A 24,215-nucleotide genomic window follows, 5' to 3' on the forward strand; every position below is an offset into this window, starting at 1 on the left:
CCATTACATAACGCTCTGGAACAGCAGGGTCTATCTTGTTTGCTGTGGGCCCCAACTTCTAAGCAATTACATAAATGATTCCTATTGCATTACCATAAAACCCTGTAGCTATGCCCATTTCAAGTAGACCTACCTCACCAAAGGAGCCTGCTCCAAGCTTGGATATGATTTCAAAGTTCTCATGAAAGTAGTCTTTGCTGCCTTCTCCAGATTTCAGGATCGCTAGAGAAAGCTTAAGGAAAGAATTGACTTGCACCTGGCCATTTCAAAGTCTTGTGTAACATCTTTCAAAGCTTATTAGCAATTTTTTATTATACAAGAACTTGATGATCATACCTATAATTTGGAGTCTAAAATTACCCATTAAATTATATTCATTGTGGAACATATCCTTCCGTGTTGGAGAATTTTAAAATCATAAATATTCCATTCCTTTTTAAACAATTTAATTATTTAATCAAGACAATCTAAGGCATGATGCTGTTTCTTCATTTTTTCTACTGACATGCATTAAATCACTCATTTGTTTGTCACATGAAAGAAAAAGATACGATAAAAAGTCTACAAAAGCTGTTTACCTAGGCTTGTGATTGAAGACTTGTTAACATTTGAAATACACAAGAATCAAATTATTTGATTTAATTAAAAAATAAATTTTTGTATAGGTACTTAGTACTCAATTTCATTAACATGTTAAAAAATATTGACTAATGATGTACTTATCTCTATAAAACATTACAGACTTAGTGACATTCGCTTACATACATTTTTGAGCCAACTGGTTTATTCTCTAGTGCAGTAATTTGGTTTATTAGGTAGATTGTTAAATACTAATGGTCAGCATACACAAGTCTAATACCACAGCAGTAAGTAAGACTAAAGTTGGGTTTTTTGGTACTTGCAGGGCCGCTGCCAAGCTTCGCAGTTGGCGACAAATGCAATAGAATTTTGATAGTGGCACTATTATTTACTGACTTGCAAAAGTTGGTGGCAACAAATTTTTATAAATTAAATTTTTAATTGATATAAATGACTTGGGGCCACTTAATACCTGTTTTCGCTATCTGCAGCAGTCATTGGATCATGTCAGTAGATGATGAACAAAACGTTATTTGAACAAGATTGCAGCTAACTGCAAGCTGTCAGTTTTAAGAAGCAGTTAAATGTGATTAGTAGGAAATAAGGAATGGCCAGTAGATATACTCTATTGTTAAACAGGTCAGAAAATAGATTTGGTTGTCATCTGCATGTGTTGTTAATTCAGCTTTATTGAAAACTTAGTGTGAAACACACCTGGGACTGCTTAGTGTTTTAGGGATTATTTACTTAGATAACATGTTTTTGTGGTTTGAACTTAACAGTAACATACGATGCTGTTACAAGCATGCCAGATGTTGTCTGTAAAGAGCCAGAGTCACTTATATCAATGACAAATTAAAAATGTACTTTATACAAGTCTGTATCAAGCACAAAGAATATGGCTAATCTACCTCTGAAAAACAAAGATTTATATCTAGCTGCATCTGAGGCAGCTACCACATTACATTATTACAGAATCTGATCAAAACAAACTTACAAAATTCTATGGGGATATGTTCCCTGAAAAATTTATTGAGAATTTCTATTGATGGGCCCAATGTTGAGAATTTGTTTAAGGAAGACATTTAAGAAATGGTCTGGGAAAAAATGAGGTTTTGATAAAGTGTTAGTGACATTTTTCATAAAGACCAAGCGGTATTTTGTATTATCAGTTATAAAGAAATAGTCTTATTCATTCTTTCTTTTCATATGCTATACATTGAACTTCACATGTATATAATGGTACTATATTTATTAATAATTATTCCGGTGCTTTGAAATGTAATAAAAACACAAAACATCTGTTTTATTGTCATTTTTATATAGATTAAAAACAGGGCCAATATAGTATTATGCATATATTTAAGTCCCTGCATCAAGCCAAAAAATGGCTCCTTTGGCTGAAAAGTGGCTCCACATTTCTTAATTTGGCAAATTTCATGTTGCAAAGAGAAACATTTCCAAGGGAGGCCCTGATTTGAAAAGATTGGTATCCAAACACAAAGCTCTCCAAATTTAGAGATTAGATGCCCAATGATGGCAAACCAAGCCATACAGTTGCAAAGCTATCTTTTCTACATATAAACAGTTGTTGAAATTGAGTTCCTTTCTTTAAACTATTATGTCATCAACAAAGTGGTCAAAAATCAGGATGAGGTAAATTACAATAGTGCTACAAACCTTCCTGTGTGTGATGTGTCATTTGGATGTTTAACATAGCTTTAACAACTTTTCAGTCATATCGCTACAATGTCTGCAGTTTGGCAGTTTATAGTGATGCCTAGCACTGGGACACCATGTCACAGACATGTAGCATGATGTCCCACACAGTAAAATTATCCTGACACCAGGCCGACCAGTCCTAACACTAAACTCTTAATGCTGATCACCAAGCAAAGCAGCTGTTAGTACCATTTCTGAAAGCCCTTGGTATGACTTGGACAGGGATCGAACCCACAACTTCCCGCATCCGAGGCACACACTCTATCCATTAAGCCACTGGGGTGGTCTACAAACATTCTTGATTCAAATAATCCACTATTTGCTGACCAGACGCTACTACCATGTCAATTCACAAATTTTAATGTTCTGAACTGAATCAAGATAACCAATTTTCAGTTTCTCATTTTTCGCAAATGCTTATCAGTGATCGCACACTAACACTTTACCATTACAAGTGGGTGTTGGTAAGTTACTTGTGACAAACATCCTCTAATAGTAACTCTGTAAAATATATTTAAAGGATATCCTATTGTTAGTAAAGATGACTGATGGCAAGACAGCATCATTTTAACAGTGAAAGACCTTTATGCCATCTACCAAATTCGATTGAAAGTAGTAAAAGATTCTTTGAGAAGCTGAAAACAGCAATTATTTATGAACAATGGACAGCCGACACACGATGGAAGAAACCTCTCTGAGAATGCAAAAAAGGATACATCCATTTGAATCTGAGCTCCTGAAAGATACCAGCTGGGCCCTCTGAATTGGTCGATGTGGAAATATTCGACTTATTGGCGGACAGCTTTTAACTGGAGGTCGCGGTGGACATGAATCCCTTGGTGTACCTCTCGACTGAAATGTATAATTATACAATTAGTATTAAACCATAACATGAAACTATAATAAAGTCATTTTTTTAATAGTATCAATCCTACTTCAAGCAATCCTCTCTATAAATGCACCTGGTAATCCACTTTTATGCAGACTCTATCTGGCATTAAAGATACAACTATACACATTCTTTGGTTTCTAATGCATTTCAGCGAAATAAAGGCAAACGACACTTGAAAACAAGGCCCAGACACTTAAAAATGAGGCCCATTTGCTTGTGTCAGAATTTGATTCCATCAGTTAAAAAGCATACAGGTAGGGACAGTCTTACTATAGCAACTTCACTGTAATTTGTGGAATAGGCTTCCAACTTTACAAGACATTCTGGAAAATCTGGCTTCTAGTTTCTGTCACTTGGCAGAGAAACATGTTACATGCCATTCACTTAGGTGGTAAGTTAGCCAATAAACAGGCAACCCAAACAACATCATTATCAACAGTGATGTCTGGCCCAACACCGTAAGAAATATCACATATTTTTTATGTTTTGGTGCTATGTCTTGCTGCCCAAATAACAGCTTTGTGTAGAGTATTCCAACATCGGAACAAACATACAAATTTGAAAAAATATACACTTGGCAGCACATACTGAAGCTTTTCCACAAATCAGTGTATCCCCTGGGGATAACAGACTGGGAGTCAAAATTCCCTTTGGTGTCAGAACTGGAGGTCAGACCAAGTAAAAAATGAACTTTGGCATCAAACCTGGGTGTCAAATACAAAATGTGGGGGTCTCTGACGCATAAATGAAGGTAAAGGGAAACACTGCAAATTAAAGTCATGTTGACTGCTTAGTCTTTACATACGTTTTCAATTTTTGCTGACCTACATTTTAGCTGGTTGTAATGTGATGGAAGCAAGGAATGTTGAAATTGGTTATAAAGATGATAAATATCTTGAATGAAATGATGCTATCTTAACACTTTCTTCAATATTTGTATATTTTTATTAGTTTTGTTAAAGAAACATTCTTTAACCTAATCTGATTTTGGCATTCACGGATTCCATCGCATTCCAACCAGGTGAACATGCATAAAAATGCATCTATTTCTGATTGCGAGATTACAGTTTCAATCAAAATAAAGCAGCGAAGTAAGATTTCAATCTCTGGAACAGCTGTCGATATGGGCTGCAAAGTGTGCGAGATATTCCGTAAAATGTATTCTCTCATTGTCCCGTCAGTTGACTTGGGAACACACTACACAGGCCATAATTTTGGCAGTAAGACACTGCACCAAAACATTAATCATGTGATACCTCTTACATTATAGGACTACAATGATGTCCTACCCTAGAAAAACAATGCAGGGGTTTCAACATTATCTTTAACCTTTTCTGAGAAGTTTAATACAAACTATGCTAATGGGAAAAAGAATATTATCAAATTATTAAAGTGCATTTGCAAGGAATTCCCTCTGCCCGTTAGTGAAAACATATGCATTATAATAATGCACTTTACATGCAGACTGCAACGAAATCATCTACAATGTAGTGATGGCGATTGTTTTTCTTTAAAAAATAAATAGCTCAAGTACATAATATTAAATGAAATCTGACAACTGGTAATTTACTTAAGTGTATATGCGTTCAGATGACACTATCATGATTTACCTGAAACGAGCTTTTAACAATTCGCGATCTTGCTGATACTCAGTTTATTGACGAAAACATTGTCTGGCGAAGGCACTACAACTATTTGTAATGTTCACTGCATCTTTCAGAAACAAAAACAAAACCAGAACAAAGTGATCAACAACATACCTTTTTCGTGGAAAAAGTCTGCACCTCCGGAAAGAAACGAGGTGTAGGTCTAGGCGATGGATAAGCCTCCATTTTGTTTCACTTGGTCCTCCAGCTATAAAATAAGCATCGAAAGGTATGTTTCCAGCCCCGTCTCATTTCAGTACTAGAGTCACAACAATATAAGTAAACAAATGTCCTTGAATCAGTAGGCAACTTTTAAACGCAGGTCCAAAAAAGATTGACGGTAGTCGGGAAACTCGATCTTTCGCGGTCTTTTGTATACCTTTTTATGAGCAATCTGATTGGTTGAAATGTAATTGGCGCTCAAATAGGTGGTTATAGAATAAAAGTGATGTGTTCGTTTTATAAATATACTTTAACACGCTTATCACAAATGAATCGTTTCCTGAACAAGCAATGTGGCAAAGTAAATATTATTTCCACATACAAAGGGTTGTACCCCACTTATTTAAGTCTCAACTCAGCCAATCCACAAGCCTCTTACAACATCTTAGGCTTGAGCGTGTGGGACAAGATCACGTGACCGGAAGTCGACCCAAGATATAGTTAAATATGTGATTAGTTATAAAATTCCAAACCTCGAACCGCACTTACCGTGAAAAACCATACGGTATAGGAGGAGTAAAGGAACGAAATGTTTGACCATTAAAATAAATCATTTTTGTTTTTAAAATGTCGTAAAAAGAAATCTGTGGAGCACCCATATTTTTTATAGCAGACAAAAATGGCCAAAGATTCATAGACCATTGTGGTAGTTTGGAGTTGAACCAATTAACCATTAATAGCATAACATTTGTGGACCACTCATTATTTCTTTTAGAAATAATTAAGACTAACTTAGATGACGCTCCGCGTTACCGCACCGGATGGCAAAACGAAAAAACGTTAACAATGAAAGTCAGTGACAGACATGGCTCAAAATTTCGAAAATATGGGGTAAAATGTAAAAATTGCCAAATTAGGATGTTCCACCTTTATTTCAACCAGTAATTGAAACCAGACAATTTTTTTAAAATCAGTTTTGATAAATTTTAGCAAATATCTCCCATTTTCCACATTTTAGGTGTTTCTATTTCTACCACCCAGACCATGTGCCGAATGACCGGTCACGTAACTGTATGCATGAAATTTCGGGATCTTCCAAAATTATCGCTCTCCACCCACCTAATTACCACTCTAAAAATAACAATGTCGAAGGCAAAATGACCAGTCTGTAGAAACAAACTTGTTCTCCTCTATCTATGTAGCCTTTTTTAGCTGAATCATATGCACCAGAACCAAATCCGGGTCCAAAAACCAGCAAGTTTCCTTGCGGTGTATGCAACAAAGCCTATAAATGGACAACACCTTGTGTGTGCTGTGACTCGTGCGAAGTACGGTATCATCAAGAGTGTATGGGTGTGCCACATGCTGTGTTCAGAACCCTCCACAATGTAAGCTGGGTATGTATTCAGTGTGGTTTGCCAAACTTTTCCACTGGAATATTTGACACTCTTATCCTTCGATACCAGTAATAGTTACCAATGCCTTAGTGACAGCACACAAACAGACAGTGAGATAAGTTTTAACAACCCAACTGCTACTTCATCTCCACACAAGCAGAGAAGGACCTCTACAACACATGGTCCCACTAGAATTAGAACTGACTTACCCATGAGAATCCTAGTAATTAATTGTCAATTTATAAAGGGGCCTGAAAAGAAGAGACTACTAAGCAATACGATCATCTCTACCAAAGCCACCATTGTTACTGGTACGGAATCATGGCCAGACAACAACATAAATCCATCTGAAGTATTCCCAGCGAAGATCGTCCAGAGGGATCCCATGGGGGGTGGGGTGTATTTGTCCTAGTATCAGACCAGTATTCAATCTGCGAGCCAGAAGAACTTAAGGCTGATAATAACTTGAGTTAGTTTGGGCCAAAATCAAGGTTAAAGGGGGCATCAGACCTATACGTTGGTTTCCTTCTACAAACCTCCATCCTTAACCGAACCAAACTACCTAGATCAGCTTAACTCATGCCTTACAAGAATCCCACGAGGTACGCACGTATGGTTAGGAGGAGACTTCAACCGGACAGATATTGACTGGGAGAATGAGTGTCCACTACCACAAGCCACAAACAATGCCCAATGCCAACAGCTACTTAATATCATGAAGGGCTCATTCATGGAACAGGACACGTGTAACTGAATTTGCGTCAAATCTGTTTGATCTGTTCTTCACAAACAACAAAATACTAATCAACAAGTGTGATGTCATACCAGGAATTGTTGACCATGTTGCAGTCCAGCCTACGACAAATGAATCTGAAGAAAGCAGCTTGTAAAGTGTTCCAGTACAGGAATGCAGACTATGGCCAATTACTTGAAGAACTGAAGTCATCACAAGAATCATTCATACGTGAAACTGATAACCTTTCTGGAAATGACACATGGAAAATGTGTGAGGAGAACATCAAACTGTTAACAGATAAATTTATACTATCTAAGACCTTATCTGGAAACAAAATAAACAAGAATTTGATAGACCTATCCGTTAGAGTCCAACACAGAAGACGGAACAAATTGTTTGCAAGACAGAAAACAACAGGAAAAAACTAGAGATAGGAAAATATACAAATAAGCAAAACAAAGATCACAACACTTAGAACGGCATGCCTACTAGAGATATATTGAAAACTTGATAGAAGTTGGTAATCCAAATCAAGAACAACAACCATACAAACAAAAGAGATTTTGGAACTACCCTAAGTCCTTAAGTTCCGACAACTGTGATGTGGCACGACTAAGGGAACATGGGAAACTACATTCAGAGGCATTCGACAAGGCTAACATACTGAATCATCAATACCAGTCAATCTTCACACAAGAGGATAAGAGTGATATACCAAGCCTACATGGAGACCGTTACCCACCAATGCCTGACATCCAAGTTGCTGAAGAAGGTGTATACAGCTTGTTGCGGAAAATTAACCCACAGAAAACTTCAGGACCAAACAAGATTCCAGCAAGAATCCTGAAATATCTAGCAGAAGAGTGTGCACCATACCTGAGTTTTATATTTACCAGAAGTGCCTCTCAACAGGTTATGTTCCTGATGTGTAGAAAACAGCAGTTGTTTCAGCTATCTTCAAAACTGAATAACGATTCAAGGCAAGCAATTACAGATCTGTACCCGTTACATGTATCTGCTGAAAATGCTTGAACACATCATAGTCAGCAACATGATGCAACAGCTAGATCATTACACCATTCTAACAGACTGCCAGCATGGTTTCCGTGCCAGACGAAGCTGTGAAACACAGCTCATAACCCTAATGGATGAGCTCGTCAAATCCTTAGAAGCAGTATGACCTTGCTATCCTTGACTTCAGTAAGGCTTTCGGTCGTGTCCCCCATGAAATACTCCTCAGTATCGAGAAGCTACTGGCAGGCTTTCCCACGTACCCACGCTAGCCGAGCCTTGGACTCGAACACACGCAGACAGAGGTGAGATGGCAGTGATCCGGAACGGTGAGCGCTTTAGACCACTCGGTATGACTGTGTAGTCTACCGGGAAATAAATGTCTCCACGGACTGTGAGACCTCCACGAAGACCTGAATCAAATGGCCCTCTTGGAAAGACCTTGGGGCATGTTGTTCCACTCAGAAAAATGCAGCATCCTATGAGTTTACAGGAGGCAATCACCAATCTTGTCCGAAAATACTCTTAAGGAGCACAAGTTAGCCAATAAGCAGGCAACAAAATATCTCGGGCTTGAATTGTCTAGAGACCTCTCTTGGAAAAGGCACATAGACAAGATAGTGAAAAAAGGGAACAGTAACCTTGGTTTCCTGCACCAATACCTCCAAATCAACAATGAAAAAGTAAAAAGTGCGGCATATTTCATTTTGGTTCGACGAGGTCTTGAGTATTGCTGGACTGTGTGGAATCCACATAATAAAGATCTAAGTGATAAGATAGAGATGGTTTAGATGAGAGCTGCTAGATTCACCACAAATAAATATCGTAACAATAGCAGTGTCAGTGCAATGTTGAACCGTCTCCAGTGGGAATCACTCGAATCCAGGTGAATCAAGGCCCACCTGACTATGTTGTACAAGATTGCGAAAAACTTAGTCGACATACCAGCGGACAAATACCTGACCCTGGCATATAGCCAAACTAGGGCAAACCACAGGAAAAAGTTCCAATTAAAGTCAGCATCGACAAATTGTTTCAAGTTTAGCTTCTTCCCGTGAACAATAGGGTCTTGGAGCAAATTATCATCAATAATTGCAGAAGCTCCTGACTTGGTATCTCACAAGAAGGAGCTTTCGCTTTCCAATATTACATTCTAATGAACTAGTCAGCTGCTAGTAAGACGTAGTGATTTTCAGGGCTATGCCGGTTGAGGTTGCATATCTCATCGCCGTTACGGTAGCCGGATTGGTCTGAGTATGAAGGGACGAAAACGTACACTGACACTGTTTTACTTATTTCTGCCTTTCCTATCATTACTCTTCTGACTGTCCTATCACTTCCATCTTTACTTTATCTTTGACCACGCACCACCCATTGCTTAATATTCAAATGTGACTGCGTCAACGTATTTATAGATAGACCGTTCGAAAGACCAAATACCATAAAATCCCAAAATTAAATAACAGAGCTGTGTAACATACAAAAATTGTACCACGGTATACGGTAATTATATTAGGGACCAACAATTTAATGTTCTGGAGGCAGGGGCCTGACACGGATGTTAAAAATTTCAGTCTGTCAATTGCTAAAAAATATATTTAACTGATTAATAAAAAAATAACACCATATTATATCCATTATAAGATGTGAAAATATACAATTAATTATCTTGAGATAAAACAAAATAAAATATCTTATCAGCTGAAAATGACGGCACCCACCTACCCCCAACTTAAATGGGCACTACCTTATAGTAGAGGACTGCTTTGGTAAAGACACTTGTTGTCATCTAAATCTGTAACTACAGTGATACGATCAAGCTTACACTATGACTCACACTCTGTGAAAAAGACTGCTGCCATCAAAGAGCTTGTTGATAAAAGGAGGAAGTGTTGACACTGAAACCTACAAATCACTAGCAGCACTGTTGATATAATAGACAGGGAAACTTAGAGTGGGATGCCAAAAGCCATGTAAGATATTTATCGGACAGAGCCGGTTAAAAAAAAAAATACACCACACTTGCTCAACAAACAAGAAACTATTTAGTAGACTTTAAAAAAACTACATGAAATGCAAACAGAAAAATGTCTCCTCTCCCAAAACCTATGGACGATTCTCAGTCTTTCCTTTAAATCCGACATTTTTGGATTAAATATCTTTCACAATATCTCATCTGGCCTACGTTTGGCATCACATGTGTCAAACATGGAATTCATATAATTATATTTATAATATTCAAAATAAATTTGTGAAATATACAACTGCTTTGTAAAAAAAATAAAAAATAATAATAATAATTATTTTAATTACTTTGTCATAACAAATGAAAATTTTACTTATCTCATTACGTTCGTACCTAGATAACTCGGGTATTTCCATATATTGTATACTGACGGAGAATTACCCAGGTACCGTACCAGTGAAAAAATACGTACCATGGGAAAAAATACCAGGGTAAATCTGTATACCTGGTAATACCGCGAACATTCTATAGTAACCTCTTGATTGTGCACTGAGTGATTAAAATTAGTTTCAGGATATTTGCGCAAAATAAATAAAGACACAAAACTATATCGTGAAAGGCACAAGGAAGTTTTAGACAGATAAATCAATATTTAACGTGCTTAACATAATAGCGACAGTCTAAGTACCAAGCGATACGCGCATTTGCTTCGTTGTTTTGATGGGACAAAAGTTTGGTCAAATCTAATTGCGTTACAAACTAATAGACAAGAGAATAAAGATCTTTATCTGTCATTCCAAACATCAATAATATATCATGCATTGTTAATAGAAACGTTGCAGATCTATAGATTACATTCATGATGATATCACTGAGATAAACACCATCAATCATTAATCTGATTAAAATCAGATCTCCACTGTCCTGGGTGAAGATCTAACAGCAACAGCTTAGGGGCCATGTTCTGGTGATCTTTGTGTTAGCCAATGGAAATGCAGCTTTCAGAAATTTGAAAGTGAATCAAATCGATAGGTACACACTAATGCTCCTCAGCTATACTGCTCAGTCTCCCAAACACCAAGATAACAGGCTTCATCTGATTGTCTGATAAAATTAGCGATTATGATTATAACATAGGTCACCAGAACATGAACCCTAAGCGTTCGCGTCAGATCTTCACGAAGGACAGTGGAGATCTGATTTTAATCAGATTGCATAAATCGTGATAGTATGACGGTGAATATGGTACGGTATGAGAAATGAATAGACTACATATTTTATGTGAATAAATATACAGCTTTGTAAATTTCAAAGGATCATTCTTCCATGATTAGAAAAACACCGATACGGATTTGATACAATACTCAGTGACCCGCCATAATAAGTAGAATTTATTGAATCAACCACAGAATGGTGAATCTGAAATAAATCTGAAGTCACTTTCGTTCTTTTGAAACAAATGGAGAAACGTTTAAAGTTGATTAAAAAAAAAATTAAGTTCCATGTGTGAATTTGCGTCCTTATGGCTTGTTGATAACGACAAAAGACAACTGATTAAGAGTTAAGTATACTGTCTGTCCTACGTCGTAAACTTTGCAGAGAAGGTTTACTTACTGACAGAACTTTTATTCAATTGTGAGAACAAATTAAACGGAAGGGAAAGAAATAAAGCACGCTGCATTGAAAGAATGGTTTACTAATTAGTCTAAGGACACATTACACAAGCAAGCAAAAAGATATTTTCGTACTTGTTATTAGTTGCCTGGATGATCAGTTGCAGGCAGAGATAGCTGACATGGAAACACGCGAATAATACAAAGGATCGATGCAAATATTCTTTCTTTTAATATTCCCCGTACATAGGTATCCAGTGGGTCGAGGAGTCATCCCGATACAAATACATCTTGACAGAGACATACATTTTCTCAAAATTAGCCTTGACCGAGAAAGAAAAACCGGAACTTAGACTACATACACAATACTTTCTGAGAAATATGTAAAGACAGTAGAGATTCCAATTAAACAACAATACCACTAATGTGAAGAAAAAAATTAATTTGATTTATATATAATGAGATATAAAACGGAACGGATGAACATAAAACTGTACACAAGAATTTATGATAAGTGTATGATTTAATATTGCTTTTTTTAATTTTTCTTGAGATTCTGTGTGTAGGTGTTAATACAACTATATCAAAATTCCGAAATAATTCAATCACATGAGTTGTTTCACCACAACCATCAGGCCCATTGAGATAAACTGTTTTATGAATAGCTACAGGATCATATACTGATGGTGTATATATATATATATACTTTTGATCTTTGATTTTTTTGGTAATAAATATCCTTAATTTCAACGACGGTGGATTCAAAATAATTAAGTATATTTTTTTGTTTTATTCTCTATTCGCCCCATGATGCATAAGTGCTGATATGTAGTTGTTCTAGCAATGCTATATTTTTTATTGATATAAGATGAATCCGTAGCAACCTGACAGCAAACTCAGAAACCCTATTTGTCATCGATAATAGATTTTTGAAAACATACGCGAGCACTGAAGATCTTAAAGAGTAAACTGCGGTGACTCACCATCAATATCACTCACAACTGTACTTAATTTAGTTCCGTCTGATAAATTAACATTACTTCGAATTATAAATGTGTTTCTATTCGTTGTATCAGCAATTATAAAATCTAGTTCAGCATCATCTATAATTAATCTTGTACAATGTCGTTTATGATCATATGATCCTCCTTTGGTGAATTTACCGATTATTTTTCTGCCGAGATCTTTTGCGATTTTATTCTTAAAATCAGTCATATCAGGATTTTCATCATCAGAATATTTCTTTTGTTGTGGTAACCAAACTTGTTTCCGCGAGCTATATGATACAATTGTTTCACTTACAATCAGCGATATCAGTATTTTTACATCGAGCATATATCATAATAATACAGTTGGTGCCCACATTATTTCTGAATTTGTTTGCCAAACCAGACATAACAAATCTCATGAAGATCTTCCGCAAACTTATATTACTCGACGCAGGCAATTCCAGTCAGGTCAAAATATGGTAATGGTTCATTTATCGATACTCTGGTCATCTCGTGTGTTGGATGTCCAAATCGCTCAAAATACTTAGAACACTCTCCCATACCAAGACAACTTCCGGGATAACATGCAACCATTTCAACCGAGATAACATCCTTATAATCGTATATGATATTCCATAATACACCGTGTCCTTGTTCGACACAACTCGATATTATATCATTGAGAAAATCAAGCCTCGTAGGCTTCCACGAATTTCTCTCTCTAGCCAAATGAGCCGCGTCTGATGGAATCGTAAACAAATTACTGAGTAACTTTTCATGCATGACATCATCATGGGTGTAATTTGACCTAATATCTTTAATTTCTTCGTGGAGAGATTCTGTGCTATAAATATCTCCATTAGGTCGTACAAACTGATCATAGTTTCCATCATCGGAACTCTGAAATAACCATACTGATACAGGATCGTTCTTACTTATTTCGTTAATAAAATCAAATATATCTCCTTGGTAAAATTTAAAAATTAAAAATTCGATTTCGTGGAAATATTGTTACTGCGTTAGTCCACGCTTGTGCGTTATGATCAATGATTTAAATAGAAGCTTCTTTCGATTTATACTTAATTCGTACAAAATCTATTTGGTTATCGTTTTTACCCTTATTGGTAATTTTAATTTCTTTCCTAGCTCAGTGACCTCTTTAATAGACGCTCCGATATCTTTAATTATTTCTGACGAAACATTTATTACTTTACGTCGAAGTTGTAAAATGTTCCGTTACTCGTTCGGCTACACAATTTATTTTCGAAAATTTCATCTGTTTTAGATTATGAACGCTGGGTTTATCATTCAGCGGATATATTGCATAAATAACTGAGGTCACAGTTTACGCTCTTTCAAAATACGGTTTGTCAATACCAGTCAACTTTGCTGGTTTGGAATTTTTACTTAGTACGGCGATTTTTTTTATTATAAAGGACAGGGTCACGTTTGTCACTGATAATCCAAGTATCGTCTACTTCTTTAATAAACTTTACTCTCAAAAATTATCTTTGATTGTCGAGATAATTAATAATTGTCGCCGCTCGTTGGTCGTTCATTGTAGCATCAAAAATATAGGTTTGTGTATAATTTTAAATGTTGACCACACATGAGATGCATCATCGTTGCGAAATTCTTTTTTAGCATTACGAATACTTTTAATCAGAGTTTCAGTCTGATTAACCAGAGATCGTCTTCGTGGGTCAAGGGTTCTTCTATCAGGATCAAATATATATGCAGAAGGTTTAATCTTAATCGCTGATAATATCTTAAATTCATCCATATTGTAATTAAGACAAATATATATTTAAATTGAAATATATATATATATAAGAATGAATGCAAAAAGCATCAATAGCTTTCATTCCTAATTGTTTTGCAATTGGTACTGCTTTTGAAGTTATCCTCTTGAATAAAACCTTGAACAACATCACCAAGTCCATCTCCGTAAGTAACTGTATACGTTGGTAATCGTGAATGTACTACTCTGATCATTTCAGGCGCGCGTTGAGCATGATGTATAATCATTTTTTAAATTACATGTTGATTAATTAATTGTTTTCAGTTGCTGTAATAATCGTCGGCAATTTCGTTAATGAGAGAATGATAAACAATACGATCCATAACACCACCTGTACATAATCTTCGGCAAATATAAGATATTTCATTAATGATTTCTGGAGAATTATTTCCTGCGCGTGTTCCTCCGATCAGAATTTCTAAGCAATTAACATCGGCAAAAACACTGTCAGGACAAATTCCTAATCCACTTCCGGTTTTTGGAGGATATTCTTCTAGTTGTGATTTATATGATTCATCTATTTTTGTTTGGTATTCCTTTTACAAATTCCATAAACCCTTCAAGCTTTTCTTCATCATCGTACGTTTTACGACCATATCCAACCAAAATACATCTTTAATCCAATTTCCTCTTGGTGTAGATACAACATATTAAGGTTTTGAATATTTATCTCTTTCATCATATTCCGCAGCAACCCAAAATAATCTTGATCCCCTGGTAGTTTCTAAACCAGCAGGTTTATTTATAATAAGAGATTCAAAAGTATCTACATGTTGTTGTTGTATAGGTTGAGGATGAGCAGATTGTGGTTGTTGAGGTTGTTCTCTTTTTCTTACTTCTTTAATTATTTGAAAATCAGGATCTTCAGCTTTGAGAGAACTTTGTTTAGTAAAGATGAGATATACGTCTCTAACCCAATCATCTTTTGTCCAAGATTAAACATGTTTGGTTCTTACATATTTCTCTATATTTTCATAATTTTCAGCAATATTATAAACTTGTTCTGCTCTTGCGTTCGTGATAGCATTAAAACCTTTAATCGTCAACTTATCTTGAAGAACAAACTCAGGTTTAGGATGGTTTTTTTTTGTCTTAGGTTGAGGTTTAGGAGGTTCAGGAGGTTTTTGTTTTTGTGACTCTGAATACAATCTATTTATCTCAGAAATATATCGATGATATATTACGTCATCATCTCTAACCTGTCCTTTGTTGTAACATATGCGATATACCCATTTAAAAAAATTATCAACATTTACACCAGCATACTCAAGTTTTAAAAGTTTTTTCTTTTGAAAAAAAAACTATCACTTCAGCATTAGATAAATTTTCCTCCTTAACATTTTTTAAGTTCTTCAACAGCACCTTCTCTAAAAATTTTAATTAATTCAACATTATTTTTTTTTCTTTTTGTTTTGATTCAAGATCTATTTTGTTTCACCAATACCTTCAAGTATCTTTTCTTCCTTACCAGGAAAATGAGCGACATCTATTCCAGCTGGAAGAGCTCTTAAAATATTTTTTGTGTGTTTGGTTCTTCTTGCTATCTTTTCAGTTTGTTCTGCGGTTAAAACTCTCGGTTTTAGTTAGAGGCTTCGGTTTGGCGTTATTGACCTTTTATTTTCGTTTTGCGTAGGAAGCTTTATTTTTCAAAAATGGACCTTCCAGCAAGTGGTCTGTTCACCCTCTCTGCTCCTGCCGCAATCGCACTGTGAAATTTGATTTCAAACTACGACAAAGTTGTACATCGTGTTGGATGCTCATGGTTGTGTTTGTGAAAACAGGTTGCATTGATGCGTTGGTTTCGGCAGGTAAGCTTGTTGTTTATTTAATTGTGCGGTTCGTTAGAGGGCAGTGAATCGTCAACGATTTCGTAGGTCAGCGGGTGATAAACATCTTTGTCCATGGCACTCTTGACAAACAATCACTGACACATTCCCGTGACCTCGTTGATGAGGTCCTTGGATGTGTTACTGGCTCGCAGTGCCCTGATGAGTGTTTACAACATATATACGTAGGCGAGTACGTCTTTGATGCGTACGACATTTCGTTGTGTGTGACACCCAATTCACGCCCGGTTATTTTCTTGGCATTGATTTCCTAGATGACCTTGGTTCTTCTGGTCCTGGGTTTCTTAGTTGGCATCGCGGCAAAAGAATGGGAAGATCGTTAGGTCTTGTGCCTCTCAACGTCTTCTGTAAATATTATATATAATGCGGATTTTATGTCAACTCGCTGAAGCCCGGTCCATTTTCGACAGACCCAGCTGATTTAATTGCCTGGTCGGAATTGATGGTACCTGGACAACATGTCTCGATTCTTGGACCTCGTATTATTCATACTAACAAACTACGTTTGCGTGGACAGTAATAAATATTAAAATAAAAAGTGTGTGTTTCATTGTTTATCTATATTATATCATATTTCACATAGTCCTAAGCAACATTGTTTTTGATCCGAATCTGTCCCTAAATTGGTCCGAATCAGCACGCATTCAACTTATTTCGTTATAGTATTAAGCCATAAATAAAATCAAAGTTTGAAAAATATGTCATAAATTGTAAATATTTATCTTGTTTGTTTTTTGCATGTTTAAATGGACTGCATGGAAATTTAAATTGCACGCAATTCCAGACAAAAGCATGACAGTCCGCAGTGGTATCACGGGTCCTCGCGGTCAATACAGTTCTTAGTATCTATTTTCCGGTTTTGTGCAAAACTTCCGGCGTAAGCTGTGCGGTACCGAAAGTTAAACACAAAATATAATTCACAAATCAGTCGCATTATCATTTAAGTTTATGCTAGTTCATTTACATGAATGCTTCGAAAATTATGAGATAAGCTTCAGTAAATAGTGACGTTCGAAAACAAAACAAACTATATAAGTGTTTATTCTCATAGGGTTTGAAGAAGTGCCTGTCGATCACGAAGATGACGAGCACCATAAAATCGACAGCACCTATCCAGTCTACCGCTGGTGCAGTACCTGTCAAAAATGAAAAGGGTAAGCGTGTATTTAAGTTTATTTTTGTGTAACATAATGAAGCTCTCGAGGTTCCACAAAACTAGTTACTGCAATATAAAGTGTTTTCTCCAAATTTCCAAGAAGACCTCAGTATGGAGTAGTCCTACGTGTAAGACCCCGACGCTCATATTTATGTTTTGGGCGTTTAGGTCTTACTTCTTAAATAACGGCACTGTGTAGCATGTTTTGATGTCGACTAGTGTCATAACGAAAGTAAAATTTTCAGGAATATCTCGCACAACTGGCATCCAATGAAGACGCTTTTCTACAAAGTAAAGTCGTAATGTTTTAGTCAGACTTGACTTACTCTGAAATGGACCTGTTTTTAAGTTTAGTTGGCCAACATTTCGTTTGGCTGGAATGCGATGGAAGTCGGGAATGCCAAAATTGGGTTAAGTTGAAGTATACTTTAACGAAATAAATAAAAAATATATTAATATTGAAGAAAGTATTTAGTTAGCTTTGTTTCATTCAAGATTCTTATCATCATTTTAACTGATTTTGGTATTCCTGGTTTCCATTGCATTCTAACCAACTGAAATGTAGGACAACGGAACTTGAAACATTTCCATTCGCTTGTGTGGGAATTTGAATTTAGTAGGAAAAAGACATAAGAGTAAGTAAAGTCTGACTATGACATTATATCTTGAATTTGTAGAAAATTGCTAGTATGGGCTGCCAAGTGTGTGAATATTCCTGAAAATTTTACTTGTTGTTCCGATGTCAAATGACATTGGAACATGCTATACAGCGCCGTTATTTTGTTAGTAAGACCTGGGTGCTCAAAAACATAAATATCAGCATCGAGGTCTTACATGTAGGACTAAGTGTGGAGATATGAGGTGAAAAGAATCATTGGGACAGAAGTAAATGTCAGAACAGACTTGGAGTTCTGCATATGTATAAGACTTTTATAATCAGGGATCGTCCTGGGCTTCGCCAATGTCGCAAATTGCGATTTTTTTTTCTTATTGGCGACAAAAATATCCCATCTGGCGATTTTTTTGGCGACATACTTTTTGGTTATTTAATTTGTACATACAATCATGGATTTGGACTGGATAAATTAAAAGGCAGAACGAAAGGAAGCCACAAACTTGACTAAGCAATGCATTGGAATCAATCTGTTACACAAACGATCCTTTGTTCATATTGACAACCCCATCTTTACAGTGCATTGTTACATCATAATCTGCTTATGCTGACATTGGGCTGAGTACTGTATGCTGCAATACAGTCAATCATGCTACCGCACTATACCTACAACTGACTGACTTCTGAAGACGCGAATAGAACAGATACAATTAATTGAATGGCTAATCCTTCTGTTTTTTTTTATACATATACCAATACAATAGTTTTGCTGAACCTTCATAGAAAACTGATAACTTTTGAAGTACCGACTGCTGTGTATAAATACAAAGCAAATGAAAAAAATCTCAATCACAATTACATCTGTCGCCAGTGCGGCATTTTACTCATTGATCTTTTCCTTTTGCCATCAGTCCCGTGTTACGGCTGCAGAGACTTAAACTCAGCAACAAGAAATAGCAAAAAAAAAAAAAAAAACAGTTTTGCATAATTAATAATAATTATTTATTTCTCAAAATACAGGAGTGAAAGAATCCCTAAATTGGGTGTGAATTTATGCTTATATATATGGTCCAATATTGCCAGGTGTTGACTCATGTAAGTTTCATTCGTGGGAATGGAGATCATATTTTTCTTGTCGAGAAAATTTATGCAGCATTCAGTGATCATTCTTGGGATTTAGGAAGCAATTCGCTACAAGTTTTGTGAAGATAGCCATAAAAGGGGGGGGGACTGCTGAGAGACTACTAGTGTCACCTGTCAGCACTGAGGACTGTGAACGTGGATTCAGTAAGATGAACCTCATAAAAACTGACATCAGAAATAAGCTCTGCATCTCATCTCTCGAGAATTTAATGAGAATCAGCATGTACAGATGTGAAAAATTAGACTTTGAAACTGCATTCAACAAGTGGGCAGCCCTAAAATCGCGACGGATCTTCATGTAACACTTTGTAACATTTTGTTAATGCTTGTTGTAATTAAAGTATTAACTAATCCATCTTTTGTAATTTTCATTGCCTGTTACATTAATAGACTAAATTAACACTTGGAAAACTGTACACTACTTTTTTTGGCGACACTTTTTGAAAATTGGCGACAAAATATTGAGGTTGGCAATTTTTTTGGCGACAGCTTTTTAAAAGCCAGGACCATCCCTGATAATGAATATCAATTTTTTAGCAGACTGTAGCAGATAGATTGAAATATTTATAAGAAAGTATGATCACATGAATCTGCTGTTTACAGTTTTTCCATTGCTTTGTATACTTTTTACATTAACTTTAAATAAAGCACATGGATATTGATAAACCCTTGCTTTGTGTAAATGTGATCAATACTTTATAAAGCTTTTTATATAAAAACCTGACTGCTGAATTATGCAAGGTGTGCGTAAATAATCAAATGCAGACATGATATTTCTTTCAGTAAGTTATTAAAGAATAATGATAAGGCTGAGCAAAAATGTTCAGTTTCTTTAATGCGCATAACATTGTCTTCTCAGTTCTAATGAGAAATAAGATCAAAGGAAGGGCAAGAAAGGGTGTGCAGTCAATTAAACAATGCATGCAGCAACTTCTTAGATGAATTAAGCTGGCTTTTGCTGTCTGTTTGGTTATTCCCTCTGTTATGGTGATTGCATCCACCACTTTATAAGGACTTTTGGATTTTCAGGAGGCTGTCTTATTGTATTGTTATTTATTTGCTACTTGTTGATTAACTGGGTAAAATTTAATGCCAGTTTTTTTTTCCAGAATAGAAATTAATTCTTGAAACTTTTTTTGGGAAAAAAATTAAACATGTTGACACAGATTAATTCAGCATAGTAGCTTAATTTTTTTCAAAAATCATAGTGCACATACTGATAAAGACAGAAAGACAGAGTCTTTCCCCACTTTGAATATGAGGTGCTCCTCATAAGGAAGCTAACAAAGAACATGTTGTATGATGAAAAACATGCCTTTACAGAGTTTTTAAAAAAATCAGATAACTTGGGGTCCCTTTCAGTATAGACGGGGGTCCCTTCTATATTCTACAGTTTTCCTTTGAGGCTGTCAAAAAAGATGTTATAAAATTTGCCTGAAAGAAACCTTAAATTAAACTAATTCAATGGCAAAACACTTTGAATGTGTTGATAAAATACAGCATTTTCATTTTGAAGTTCTTGAAAGACACAGTGAAATTATTAATATTAATCCACTGCAGGGACCCCATTTATTGGTCTTGTTTCACCTTATGAAGATCTCTCTTTAATTGCTGAACGCATTATAAACTTTGTGCACATAGAAAAGCATGTGATCTAGGAGTGAGGAACAGCATTATTTCTATTCTCCATATTTCATTGGTTATCTATATTAGCACTCATTTTTGTTGCATGAACTATATTTTATTACCTCAACTAATGTATTGGATAATAGGGTTTTTTGTGTGCCATAAATCTCAGCAAAAATATTTTATGAAGCTGTTGTGAGCCAGATTTTTTTGGGTGGGGGGATATTAGACCCACCCCAGCTGATGCCAAATTAAATTATTGGTCCCAGAGTATACAGAGAATGTAAAAATGCATGGTGTATTTGATTATGATTCTTTGATGGGTAATACAAATTGCTTTTGTCCCTAAAATCACACTAATGGTGCTCCATAACTCACTAGACTCAAGAGATGCCATCAAGCTGTGGCTTTCTGCTATTTCAAAGAACAGGTCAGGAACTAGGCCTTATGGATCTAGATCTAATGATAAATTGGATACATTAAATAAATATAAACTGTAAGCTTTGAGTGAGTTTTGTTTATGAAATACAGCCGTTGTTTGGAGCTGATGTTCTTGAATAATAAAAGTTGAATTATAAACTGAACTTAATTCTATTTGATTTTAAGAGAATCAGTGAAATTTTTATTGTGGCAATCCTGTGATTTAGTGAAAAAATATCCTAATGTTAATCCCTTTGACAGTCAAGTGCATTCTTAGATATTCTAACCAGTTATTTGGCAGTTTGGAGTGAAAGGAGTATCACTTTCCAGCTAATTCACATGCTTCAATTTTTGTACGAATTGTACATTACTTTGACTTCAGGCGGCTTACGTGGTTAGAGAGTCAGCCTTAGATGTGTTAGGTCATGGGTTTGAACCATGTCCAAGTCTAGCACTGATGGTAGCTATGTCAGCAGTTTATGCTTTTGTTACAAGTTTTTCATATGCATATATTTCGGAAATCATTGATAGTTCTCATCATTCTTGGCATAAATGATTATGAAGCTAAACCATTCTACCACACACTTAGTCCCACAACAACTGGTAACCTACAAGGAAAAGTTTACTTACTGCAGGCTTCATGTGGCTATGGTGTCACATGACCATAATTTAGTAAATATTGTGCATAAATATATAATTTGTATGGAAATATTTTAACCATATTATTTTTAGAATTCTAACACATGCAGTCATGCATCTGAAAAATAAATTATTTTCTTTGCCATTTTGCAGGTGATATTTCAATGCAAAAAGTGAAGGTCAACAGATATGTGACTGGAAAAAGGTGAGTTGATTTACAGTTAGAAAAAAGACCACATTGAAGACATGATTGACATTTGAAAATAAAATGTCATACTAGTACAAGATGTTATCAGTAGACAGAGCCCATTTTCCTCCAGGCAAAATGGGGGTAAGTGAAAGAGCAAGACCAGCAGGGAGAAGTAGAAAGTGACCTTTTTGTATTATGAAGAGTATATGGTAGTAATATTCATGTGTGTCGGATAATCAACCATACTTTATTAGTGTTTTAAAATAAATTATTTCTTTTGAAAACAATGTTTTCACAGTTGATATGACTTTCATTGAGTGGAATGGAAATGAAAATCAGAGGGAAGTGTAAGTAAATCTGTGGTAGTTGAGTGGGTTTTTTTGTGTGCGTGTAAGTGTGAGAGAAAAAGAGGCATCGAGATGTGAAAGGGACCACATGGATTAAGTATGAGAGTGATAGTATGAAGAGACAGGCAGACAGAAAGTTAAAGACCATATTTCATAAATATTTGACTGATCTGTTATGAAACTCAGAATTCATATTTTTATAAGCAATTTGTCTTGGTTGCAGTTTATAAACTTACTGTTGAATACATGGGAAAGCATGAAATAAACTAAAATTTATTGATTAGCACTGAGTTAATTATAAATGTTGTCATGTTCTTTTGTCAATTTTTCCACCAATGCACATCTCAAGGTCTATTATTTTGACAAACATAATATCATATGTGAAGCCTATCTATTCCTATAGACACTGTTACATACACCGCTCCCTCGATAACTTGTGCCCTGATAACTCGCGAACCCGCTTATAACGCGGTGTCCGGCGTGGATCCCATTTTTTTAAAAAGAAAATATTTTTTAAAAATGAAGAAAATCATGATCAGAACTGGTGAATGAAATCTTGATATATCACCCGTTTTATCGTCGAAAATGGCGGTTAGTGCCCGAAAAGTTAGAATCAACATCGTGAAATTTTCAGGTTTTAATAAGGAATCACATATCTTATTAGATTTTATTGGAAAAAATATTTTCTCAGTTCACTGTAAATAATAATACTGTATATGTATACGGCGAAACAGCGATCAATGAATTATAGTAAATGCTAACAGGTGGCAACACTGAATGAAATGAACACTTATTAAATATGTCTTGTCAGGGGAAATTAGTGTTTTAATCTTTTCATTGTGTTGCAGTGTAAGCAGTATAATCGTTGCATGTTCTGTTCTATTCAAACATGAAAAGAGTCAATTGACCGTCACATCGATGCCTGCGAGCACATCTGTGAGAACCTAATTAAGTGCCGGCTGCATTTTGATCGACGACTTGGGGAATTGTTTGTTGCATCGTAAAAATCAATTAAAATAGACCTGCTTTGTTTTATCACGTTAAGTCTGTCTTTTGTATCAAATCAGGTAAAAGATGTACAGAAATACAAAAGTTCAAAGGAATGCAAATCCTACATGCATAAACTCTTGTGGTCAATATCGTGTCTCAACATCAATCAATTTAATTGGACCAATCAAACATGGTTTCAAATAGTATGTACTTATTGTCATTAAAGTATATATTAATCAGTAATTTATCCTAATCATTTGTAAATGTGATCATGGAGAACAAGGGAATCAAGCGAAAGGCATACTCGGTGAATGAAAAGCTTACTGTCATAGAGAGGCTTCGTAATGGTGAATCAAGATCAAAAGTTTGTAGTGAACTTAAACTTGCGGAGTCGACACTCAGAGGTTGGCTCAAGGATGAGCAGAAATTTTGGGATTATTTGCATGAAGTTGATTCTGATGATGGATTTAAACGGAAACTGGCACGCACTGCAAACGACACAGAATTAGATGATGCTGTGTACACCTGGTTCACACAGCAATGTGAACAAGGTGTTCCGATTTCGGGAACAATTCTCAAGGCCCAGGCAGAGAAAATGGCCAAAACTATGGATTCTGATTCAGATTTCATGACAAGCCATGGATGGCTTTGGAGATTCCAGCGCCGACATGGAATAAAACAAAATTTGTTGTCAGGAGAGATACGCTCAGCAAATCAGGCGGCCGCATCT

At 35.8% G+C, this 24,215-nt stretch overlaps 2 protein-coding genes across 3 annotated transcripts in view; one reads left to right on the forward strand and one right to left on the reverse strand.

The window, feature by feature from the left end:
* LOC149785336 (membrane-associated tyrosine- and threonine-specific cdc2-inhibitory kinase-like) overlaps positions 1-5,440 on the reverse strand; it is a 36,004-nt gene extending 30,564 nt beyond the window's left edge. The window contains exons 1-3 of one of the 2 annotated variants that reach the window (XM_089979232.1): positions 4,954-5,440; positions 3,018-3,153; positions 134-222 (exon numbers count right to left, since the gene is read on the reverse strand). In XM_089979232.1, coding sequence (XP_089835358.1) covers positions 134-222; positions 3,018-3,153; positions 4,954-5,025 — 297 coding nt within the window. In that variant the 5' untranslated portion in view covers positions 5,026-5,440. The remainder of the gene's footprint in view (positions 1-133; positions 223-3,017; positions 3,154-4,953) is intronic. The other variant, XM_089979233.1, reaches the window with a different exon arrangement.
* Positions 5,441-17,229: 11,789 nt separating this feature from the next.
* Positions 17,230-24,215, forward strand: part of LOC149785337 (microfibrillar-associated protein 1-like) — a 44,333-nt gene continuing 37,347 nt past the window's right edge. The window contains exons 1-2 of the mRNA XM_089979234.1: positions 17,230-17,515; positions 22,112-22,163. Coding sequence (XP_089835360.1) covers positions 17,443-17,515; positions 22,112-22,163 — 125 coding nt within the window. The 5' untranslated portion in view covers positions 17,230-17,442. The remainder of the gene's footprint in view (positions 17,516-22,111; positions 22,164-24,215) is intronic.

This window comes from Sinohyriopsis cumingii, chromosome 13 (assembly GCF_028554795.1).
Source record: "Sinohyriopsis cumingii isolate HCF-2022 chromosome 13, ASM2855479v2, whole genome shotgun sequence".
NCBI classification, from domain to species: Eukaryota; Metazoa; Mollusca; class Bivalvia; order Unionida; family Unionidae; genus Sinohyriopsis; species Sinohyriopsis cumingii.